This window comes from Sinocyclocheilus rhinocerous, unplaced genomic scaffold (genome assembly GCF_001515625.1).
Source record: "Sinocyclocheilus rhinocerous isolate Xijiao unplaced genomic scaffold, SAMN03320098_v1.1 scaffold332, whole genome shotgun sequence".
Lineage (NCBI taxonomy): Eukaryota > Metazoa > Chordata > Actinopteri > Cypriniformes > Cyprinidae > Sinocyclocheilus > Sinocyclocheilus rhinocerous.
In genome coordinates, this window is record NW_015638940.1 from 123,692 (window position 1) to 134,245 (window position 10,554).

The 10,554-nt window shown below is 39.5% G+C and overlaps 1 protein-coding gene across 2 annotated transcripts; it reads right to left on the reverse strand.

Annotated features, from left to right (window-relative positions):
• Nucleotides 1-2,197: 2,197 nt before the first annotated feature.
• Nucleotides 2,198-5,992, reverse strand: LOC107750177 (leukocyte surface antigen CD53-like). Of its 2 annotated transcripts, none has more exons than XM_016565456.1 (9): nt 5,922-5,992; nt 5,545-5,723; nt 4,823-4,892; nt 3,602-3,790; nt 3,403-3,477; nt 3,204-3,314; nt 2,972-3,064; nt 2,751-2,834; nt 2,198-2,532 (listed from the first exon to the last, which is right to left on the reverse strand). In XM_016565456.1, the coding sequence occupies exons 3-9, from the start codon at nt 4,877-4,879 to the stop codon at nt 2,464-2,466; spliced, it is 678 nt and encodes a 225-aa protein (XP_016420942.1). In that variant the 5' UTR covers nt 4,880-4,892; nt 5,545-5,723; nt 5,922-5,992; the 3' UTR covers nt 2,198-2,463. The 2 variants fall into 2 exon arrangements, with proteins under 2 accessions (XP_016420942.1, XP_016420941.1); XM_016565455.1 differs by having other exon boundaries at nt 5,816-5,958.
• Nucleotides 5,993-10,554: the final 4,562 nt, after the last annotated feature.

Consider the following 10,554-nt stretch of genomic DNA (forward strand, 5'->3'; position numbering starts at 1 on the left):
ATTAGTGGCAGCATGGGGCGAGAGAGTGCTTCTGGATTCTGTATTCTTCTTTCAGGTGGTTCATTTTATTCCATAAACTCAAAAGCATGTCTTTGCAAAACAGTTGTGCTGTTTAATAGCAATATTAAAGTTCCTTTTCCTCCCATTCAGCTGGTTTCAATAGGACCGACTGAAACCTACAATGATGGGGCCTTATGTGATCTACATCTTCCATCTGTCCTTTTAATGGAGTCTTAATATATGTAACTTATTGATTCATAACTGACACTTGTACTAAAGTCAGAGCTTTGGTTCTTATTTAGCAATATTCGAATGGGGCTGGGTCCCCCGTTGAGCTGTACTCATTCCAAATATGATGCCTGTGGAAGATTCACTAGGCGTCTTGTTCACGAAAGATGGTTTCACATCCCCTCAGTGACTGTTAGAAATGAATATGTTGTAGTTTCAGACAAACCTGGCTATCTTTATATATTTGTTTAATTACACACTTCCTCTGTTATGAGCAGAGCTGAAGTGCTTCTGGACTCTTGTAGAATGATGATGTGGTACTGCAAGTGTAGAATTTTCCTAACAAACCAGTGGTAATAATATTGTTCAGTACAAAATGAGGTAATTGAGTTATCAAGCATTTGTAGATGGCACAATATATGCTTTTTTCTGTTTGTAATGGTTGAGAAAGCAAGACTATCGTTTTATTTTTGTATAGATTTGGATGCACAGTTAGTTCTATTGAGATTTATGATACAATTAAAGCTATAAATGAGTTTTGTGGCTTTAAAACAAGCCAAGAAACCTCTATAGAAGTAGACTGGTTTAGGAACTGTTTTTCCCACCAAATTCCAGCCTTACTTGTTGTATGAGAAACCATAACTGGTCCTAGATCATTAGAACAGTAACTACTTCTGCCAACTTTGGATAGTTGCAGCATTGCCTTAATGGCTTTAACGTCCCTCTTGATACATGTGGGACAAATACTTTTTTCCCTTGTATCTTTGTAAGCACCTCATTTGTTCAAAGCACACTTTTATAGTTTCCATTAAGCCTAAAATATGATAATCAGTATATGAGATTCAGTTTCTGCTTTGGCACAAGGGCGCGAAAGCAAAAGGGTGAAACTTTAGATCGGTATACAACCCACCATTTTTCAGAACAGAAAGTATAACGAAAGATCAGTTTTTTTGTTTAAAAGGATTAGTTTTGCATATTTTAGGTGAACTGCAATAATGTGTGTATAGATGAAGAGGTCTAAGGGGTGTTTGCGAAAAATGGTGCATTCTGCCGTGTACAGTTACTTTTTTTTAAAGAAAAGATTACTTTAAATTGTATTTGTTTCTGTTTTTTGTGTGATGGTTCAGAAAGAACAAAAATATTTTAAAACATGTAAAGGAAATCTTAGTATTTTTTTAGTTTAGTGTTTTTTTTTGGGGGTCTTAATTATTGTGGAGACAGGATTTTGTTCTAAAAATAAAAGTTGAATTCTGATGTTTAGTTTCATGGTGTTTTCAATGCCTTTGACAACGCATATTTAATCTTTCATGAACTTTAAATGCAAATTCATAACCGAAAGCATCTTTTCAAGCCACTCAGCATGACCGTAACACTTGTTAGTGGAGGAAGTGTTGATTTGCTATTGATGGCACTTCCTCTATCAACCATAGTGCTTGTATTTGCCTTAACGTTTCAAAAAGGAGAGAAAACACTTTCATTCTGTTTTAGTTTAATTTACACTACTTTGCAGAGAAAAGAAGAAAGAATATTATAACAATATTATGCATTACAAAATGGTGAAATTGTTAAGTAAGCATGTGTGGTTTCCACCCTGTGCATATTGGGAAACCATGCGGTTTAGCCATTGCTGCAGCTAGTCAGAAAAGAAAGTGATCAGAAATAAATGCTGTGCATTGTTTAACTATAGTCTGTGTAACAAGTCAATTATAGTCTATGTAACACGTCAGTTACAGGAACATTAGGTCAATCTCAACATTAATTATATAACGTGAAAGATAATCAGTACCTATATACAGTGTAATATGGCATTACATCTTTGTGTAAAGAGAATTCATCATGGAAAATCTCTCTTACACCCTCTTTATAACTTGACATTCAGATGAAAGTGGGTGAATTCAGTGTTTAAATCCCCCTTGAAATGGCCAAAGGCTAAATAATACTGCTCAGTTTTTTTTTAGTTTTTTTTTTTAGAACCAGTTTGTGGTTTAACTGCTTTAATAACTGTTGTTCATACATGCAAAATAATAATAATGCAGTTACAATAATTACGGGTTTGTATCACTGTTTCTTAGTGAAGGACAAATACCATACACATACTATAGAACCGAGCATCCGTGTAAGAACTGCGAGCCATCTTGTCTTTTACTGGCTGTCTTTGGGTATTTGTGGGACAATTGTTATTTAGAACACAAACTGTGAAAGACGGATATATTTCTTCTATGGAAATGTTTTTGATCATTTATATCCTAAACCAGTTTGACGTATGTGGCAGAACAGGGTCATGGTGAAACACATACCCAAGACCTACAAAAGGAGAGATGATGTTTAGTCAAGATACAAAAATACTTGCAGTTATCATATTATACTAGTTTAGTGCTGATCTGCATCAGCTGGAAAACTATAGATGCTAAACAAAACTGATGTGATAATCATTTAATCATTTTAAAAACTGTAGGGTCTAGTACAATTCATTTTGATTAGCTGAGGTAACAAGACATAAAGCCTCATATGGAAACTCAAACCTCAATAATGCAGATAACAATGACGGCGATCCCTGTGTTCAAGAGGTTTTTCTCAAACGTGTCCTTCAGCTTTGTGAAACAACCCTAAATACAACAATCAAGACAATACAAATGATATAAGATTAAATTAGATGTGCATCTCCACATCTGGTTTATCTGTGTTTCATTAATATTGTTTTGCTATATAGCTGATATAGAGATGGATGTAAGTGCAGAATTACATGCGGCCAATAGTGCGTCTCATTTGGCTTGATGCATGACTTCGGTACATGTGTCCCCCATTGTGTATGGTTAGTAATTCCACAGCAATGAAACTGTTGATTTATAAGAAAAACTGTAACCGTAACTTTTATTTATTATGAAGAAAATGTGAGTGATATATAGTAAGCAATAGTAATGGTTTCTTAAGCACCACTAATAAAAGAGAAACACATCATCTAAATGGGCACTTACTGTCATTTGTACTTTGTCCCAGTCATCTTCAATTGTGTAATTGTAGCTTTGTCTGTGGTTTATGGAATTTTGTAAACCTTTCTTAAGATCGTCATGAATGAAGCTGTCAATCTGTGAGTAAACAAGCAGTCTGATGAACTTTTTCCTCACATATGCTCTGCTTTTATATACAAATCTTAATTTTTTGCCTGTTTCTTACCCGTGACTCGAACATCAGCAAAAGGCAGGCAGCAACCAGCTCAGCCAGCATTAGAATGAACAACAATATGAAGAACTAAAGCAAACAAATGGAGATAATGAGTTTTATTGAAAGAACCTAGAAAGTCAAACTTAGTGGACAACAGAGACGAGAGGCAAGTGTAAGTGATGGATGCTAACATGTTCTGCATGAGACTCACAGATATAAGCAGGCAACGATTTTCCTTCAGGGCTCCGAGAAAGCCCAAAAAGGAGACACAGGTGATGATGATCCCAGTGATGAAAAGAGTGTTTGCGATGTTCATAGCCTGAAGACTGGGGAGTAGAGAAGAGAACCTGGAGAATGTCATCAAATAGATGCCCAATCCAAAGACAGTAGCCCCACAGATCTGTAACAGTAATTTCAACCGAACAAGAGAGCCTTAATACTTGTTTCATATATTTGCAGTATGCCTCATAAAAAAAAAAGTTATTTGTGCTTATGCTTCTACAGTGTAATAGTCATTGTGTAAATAGCTACTGGCACCTTTTTAAACCCTGCTTTTAACCCCAGGTAAAACAAAGTTTTACAACTGATTTTAAAAGGGGGTTAGCACTACCCTGGGTTATGAAACCCTACTCCAAAGCAGTTAGCCAAACGTATACTTTTTCAAACGACTGCAAATTGTAGCTGCCAGTTGTTTAGCAACAAACAACCAATCATAATCTGAACACCACTTACCTCATTAAATATTCATACACTTGAGGGGAAAATGAACAAGTCAAACCTTGAAAGAAAGCATGCTATTCTTGCAGTTTGACCCGAAAAGGGTCCATTTGTCTCTTCAGGACAAACTGGGTGGTACAGGCAGAAAGAAGCCCAACTGATGTCCATTATTTCAACAGGTCGCATGCTGTGAGTTCGTCCAGTAATATTTTGATTACAGGTAAGTTTTATTTACAATATATACATTTGTTTAATTGATTGTAGATTTAAAAATTATCTTAAATTTCATTTCAATCCTCAAAGCAGCCGAAAAAAGCAATGCCTTTAAAACTCTATAATAGACAGATTATTTTCCCTTAAACTTAATTTATGTTATAATTTGCTTTTATATATCTTGTTATTATTTTGTTTATATATGAAATTATGCCTGTTTTTTTTTTTTTTGAGATAAGCGGTTTAATGAAGGTCAACCCCATCCCCCAACCAACAAGTGAAAATACACAAATTAGAATGGTAAAAATGTGAAACCTTGAAACCTGAATACACAGGATTAATTCCGACGGTTAATTGTGAACATTTTAAACATGTAAAAATATAGGCCAAACCCAGGAATTTGGTAACCCGGGGTTTAGAATGGCCCGAGATTAACAATTATTAGTATGAAAAGCCCTGATATAGTATATCATGCTGTGACAGTCTGAAAATGGATACATACAAAAAAGATGAAGTTCACCACACACATGGTGTACTTCAGGCACTTCAGGCACGACATCTTCCACTGCGTTCTGTGAAGATATCAAACACACAGGAGCCGAGGTCAAACTGTTATTTCACATTAAGACCTTGTGTTCTTTCCCAAACTGCTTGCATACACAATATAAAGATCCCTGACTCGGTAAAGTCAGAAAAAAACTTTCCTGTTTTCCCCCCAAAACGGAAGGTGGAGCTGACAGAGTAGAATAATATCTAACACATGAAGCTGCTAAATGGAGCCCTGTGTAGAATTTGTCTGACGGTCTGTCATGCATTTCCTGTGTAACTTCCTTCACCAGAACAAACAGGAGTTTACTTATTTCCAACATTACTTGGTGAGAACAAACACACAGATTAAGATGTGCATGGACAGGACTGAAAAAAAAGAAAAACACGTAAACTTATGCTTTTTTTTTTTTTCAAATCCTATGTTTTTGAAACTTTTTATCAGGTAAACAAGGATTCAAAAATTCATTAGACTACCCAGTGGGCCTATATATACATAACATTACATAAAACATAAGCTGGACATTTCATGAAAACACGTTTATGTTATAAAATACATTATTAAAAAGACACTGTTTTTTTAATAAGGAACAATGTGAGTACATTAGCAAAACTATTACTTACACAAATTAGAATTAACATAAAAATAAAAAAAATTAACAGCTTTCATATTCTTACCTTTAATTTACTCTGTAAAGATGCTCCAAAGAATAACCCTTAATTAAGACCGATAACTCGCGCTTTGTAACCGTGTTGTTCTTAAAGTCTGTGTCAGTGACAGTGGGAGTGCATCAGGTCTTACTTCCTCTGTGAATGACGCAGTGTCTAACTGTCAGTGCAGGGGTGTTTAAGAAGACCTATGACACAAAGAAAGAAAAATGCTCTTATGAAAAAAAGTGTGATTCACCGTCATTATACCACATGATTTATATACATGTGCCTAAAATACCTCTGTTAAAGAGAAGCATGGGAAGCAAACACAACCTGTTCTGTTTCTGTGCACACTTTGTTGTTGCAATGCTTCATGCTAAAACCACACAGGGTCACTACATTACCTTTTAATAAAATGGCACAAATGTGCACCATACACTGTAAACTAGGAGTGACCCCAATAGACGAAGATTCGATGCTTCGATAGGAGGAGCCTGATTCGACTACCAATCTCACAGTCGAATATTCGCCGGGTGTTATGATCATGCCATTTTGGTTATATGGGGGTGCTCTGTCTGATTTCACATAGAACTACTGGTTTTCTCCCAATAAGTTAATATACAGCCTATTAAAATAATGCTGTAAATAAGAATCTGAAAAGAAAGAAGTGTCAAATAAATATTTTAACGTGCGTCAATAAATCCAACTACCCCTATAGATTTAAGTTTCACTTTCCATAATCCGTGACCGGCAGAGTAGCATCTTGGCGGCAGGGATTTAAAACTTTCACTCTGCCTGTGTCAATTTGAGTCTTGTTAAAGACTGGATTTTTTCGATCAGGTAGAGTACAAGTGATTTCAAAACTAGTCATGGGAAACCGAGGAAACCGTTTGAGGCTTTCATCAAATTGTGCCGAAAAAAGGTTAATTACGCGAAGCTTTTAACACAATGCGCATTAGCGACATCTGGTGGTCAGACTTGTTTTCTCCACCATATCTAACAAATCAAAGCGGAGCAGAGGATATACGGTTTACAAAATCACGTGACCATACAGAGCTTTGTAAATCCTTGTGACATAAAAGAGTGGAATCAGTCTGGAATCAGTACAGTTCTAACTAATCTGATCTCATCTAAATTAATTTGTGCCAATGAGACCAGAACTCGTGTCATGTGTAGCCTGGTCAATGGATTCACATATTGATCAATAATATATAAGCATGTGATCATAGTTAATAATTGACGTAGGTAGCTGAAAAAAATATTTTGGGTGAGCTGTTTAACCTTTATGTTCTGTTTGGGGTCTCTGAGACCCCAGCTATAATACATGATTCACTTTCTGTCTGGTGTTGAGGATACAGTCCCTTGCGTGGGGTCGCGAAGGGCCTATTTTTTCAAACCAGCTGTCCCGATCTTCCAATACTGCATGAGGTTCAAAGCTTCAAACGTCATCAATCACATGATGTTGTCATTTCAATACAAGCTTCGGCACAGTATTCAATACAAGCACGCGCCTCCCCAAGTTTGTCTAATTTCACTCGCGCCCCCCCAAGCACCCCCTCCCCACCCCTATTACTGTATTCACACCGAATTTCTTTAACATATACACAAATATCCATTAAAACTACAGACGTTACTTACTTAAGAGCAGCAAATTATTTTTCTTTTGTTCTTTTTGATTAACATTATTAACATGCACGGATCCGTTATACTGATGTACATTCGATATTTTCTTTACTGTAATTATGTTCACTTAAGACTGACTGTGCTTATGAGGATACTTGTCAAGACAGCCATTGGTGTGCACCTGCTGTCTGAGACGGCTTTGTTTGTGCGCTTCAGTTGTGTGCACGGTGCGCACAGAAACAATCTACCACAGCGCATGAGTACTGCATTGAGATGTCTTGCGCTTAAATGGCTTAAAATTACTTTAATGTTTAAACTGACACGACTTAAAACACGTGACAATGATAAAACTTTCTTGAGGAAGCAGCACTGGCCCGATCATTCAGACAGTTTTGGGGGGCTAAGATGACACATAGTGGGGCTGAAGCCTAAAAAGGGTTTAGGACTGCCCCTGGTATAGCGTGCGTAATTATAATTAAACAATATCTAACCTGATAATAAATATATTACCTGATTCAATGTGATGGCTGAGCCTGTTTCTGATAGCAACATGCCAATACGTTGTTGGATTCCCGACACGGCTAACCGTAAATCGTAAGTTATGAATATAACTATGGATCTGTGAGACCAAAGGATGACCGGCACTAACGGTCTAAATCGAATGATAACCTTCGTTCCCCCTTCTCGAGACCTTATGTAAACAAAGTCATGCCCATGACCCCGGAGGCGGAGCTTCCCGCACTATAAAAGCGGGATGAACTTCCGGATCGTTCTCTTACCTTGAACGCCTTAGTGTTCTGAGCGACAAGGATAATGACGGTCATCCTTCGGTCTCACAGATCCATAGTTATATTCATAACTTACGATGTGTTTCGACCTCACTCTGACCGTCACTAACAGTCTAAATAGGATGACTCATGTCAACAGGGTCGTGAGGAACTACAGAATCCATACCATCTGACCCTCGCTGGGCAATAGACATTAAAACAGCAGTGCTGACTGGTGTTGCACTAGTCACGTCAACTCTGTAAAATTTTGTGAACGTACAAGGCGTAGACCATGATGCTGCTGCACAAATATCCTCCACCAGAACTCCTTTTAGTGCAGCCCATGAAGTAGCTACACTTCTGGTTGAGTGGGCCCGTATTCCAATAGGAACTGGCAACCCTCTTACTGCATAAGCATGGGAGATAACATCAACCAACCAGTGTGACAAACGTTGCTTTGAAAGTGGCAACCCTAGCCTGGTTTCTCCATAGCAAACAAAAAGCTGAGAATGAGACTTTCTCAAAGGCTGAGTAACATTCACATAAGTGCGTAATGCCCTTACTGGACATAGGGTGAGCAAACCTTCCTGTCTTGTCTGTGAAAGAGGTTGAAACTGAAGTATTTGATTCTTAAACTGAGGATTAATCACTTTTGGCGAAAAGGCAGGGTTTGTCCAAAGTGACACTCCTGTGCCATCTAGTTTCCAACGCAGACAGTCATTACTAATGGATAGCACACACAATTCCCCTACCCTCTTAGCAGAGCAGATGGCCAAGAGGAAAGCTGTCTTCAAGGACAAAGCTTTAAAATCTGCATCTGCCATTGGTTCATAAGGGGGCTTAGTGAGAGAGTCTAATACAAGGGGCAAGTCCCAATTTGGTGGCCGCAAAGTGCGATTTGGACACAAACGACGAACTCCCTTCAGAAACTGACATACCAAGGGATGTCGGCCTAATGGCTGGCCATCAACCCCCCCATGGAATGAGGTATAGACCTTGATCGTACTGGCTGCTTTGCCTGGGTCTAGTTGAGATAGCAAAAAACTAAGAACAAGCGGCACAGAGCAGGTTACTGGGTCAATATTTGTGCCCAAACACCATTCTGAAAAGATTCTCCATTTACTGGCGTAATTAGCACGAGTAGATGGGGCTCTAGCGTTGTTTAGAGTCTCATCTAGCTGCTGGGGGATGGGCTCTGCAGGGGCCATACCCACAAGCGCAGGGCCATTGGGTTCGGATGCCAGATTTGACCATCCACTTGTGACAATAGATCCACTCGTGATGGTAGTTGCCACAGGTGACCCTGAATCAGCTGAACCATCTCTGGAAACCATGGCCTTCCTGGCCAGTGTGGAGCAACTAGCAAAATCATGTAGCGACCTTCCCTGATCCTTCGAAGAACTTGAGGGATTAGAGTAAAGGGGGGGAAAGCGTACAATAAGTCTGTCGGCCACTCTTGTGACAGAGCATCCAGGCCCAAGCTGCCCTCTTGTACTGTGAGAGAGTACCATCTCGGGCAATGGGTTGTTTCCAGGGATGCAAAAAGATCTACCTGGGCTGTCCCATATCGGGCCCAAATTTGGGCTACCACCTCTGTATGTAACTGCCACTCCCAGGGGAGAGGGCCCGTTCTGGACAGAATGTCGGGATAATAACAGATCCCCATATTAACAGATCCGTTGTCACCTGAAGGCATCTTAGTGATTTCGTCCCCCCCTGGTGACTTATGTGGTAAACTGCAGAGGTATTGTCCGTTCTTATCAGCACATGTTTGTAGCGTATAATCGGTAATAGGGCTTTCAGAGCAAGATGAACAGCCCTCAGTTCGAGCACATTTATGTGTTCTGATGACCAAGGGGGTTCCCATTTGCTTATTATGCTCCCATTTACTGACCTGCCTTCCCAAACAGCTCCCCAACCCGTCAGTGATGCATCCGTTGTGATCACTGATCTCCTGTGGGGAATATTGCCCAGTGGGGTTCCCCTGCAAAGTAAGCTCTTGTCCCTCCAGGGAAGTAAGGCAGTGAAAAGATGCAGGCCTGTGAAACCAACAGTTTCTTCATTCGGTCCTCTTTCGGACGAAGATGAAAAGAGTTGAACCACCGTTGTATAGGGCGTGCCCTCAGCAGACCTGAGGGGATTACTACTGAGGCTGCTACTATTATTCCCAACAATTTCTGTACCCTGTGGGCTGTCACAACCTTCCTTGTCTGAAAGTGATTTATTGCCTTCTCCAGGTTGGCTGCTCTCCGGGAAGTCAGACATGCTTCCATTGTAATGGAATTGAAATGCAGACCCAGGAATTCCACCTGCTGTTTGGGTTGGAGACTGCTCTTTTTCCAATTCACCGTGAACCCCAGGAACTGAATATGATCTAGAACTTCCTCTGTGTTCCGAATCACCTGTTCTTGAGAAGGAGCACAAATTAGCCAATCGTCCAGATAAGGCAGGATTTTGACCCCGCGTAACAGAAGAGGAGCTAGGGCGGCTGCAATCACCCGAGTGAAGATTCTCGGTGCTAATGATAGGCCAAACGGTAGAACCCTGAACTGAAAGGCTTGGCCTTGAAAGGCAAAGCGGAGGAAGGGTCTGTGCTCTGGGCAAATTGGGACGTGAAAATAGGCATCCTTTAAATCCAGAGATGTGA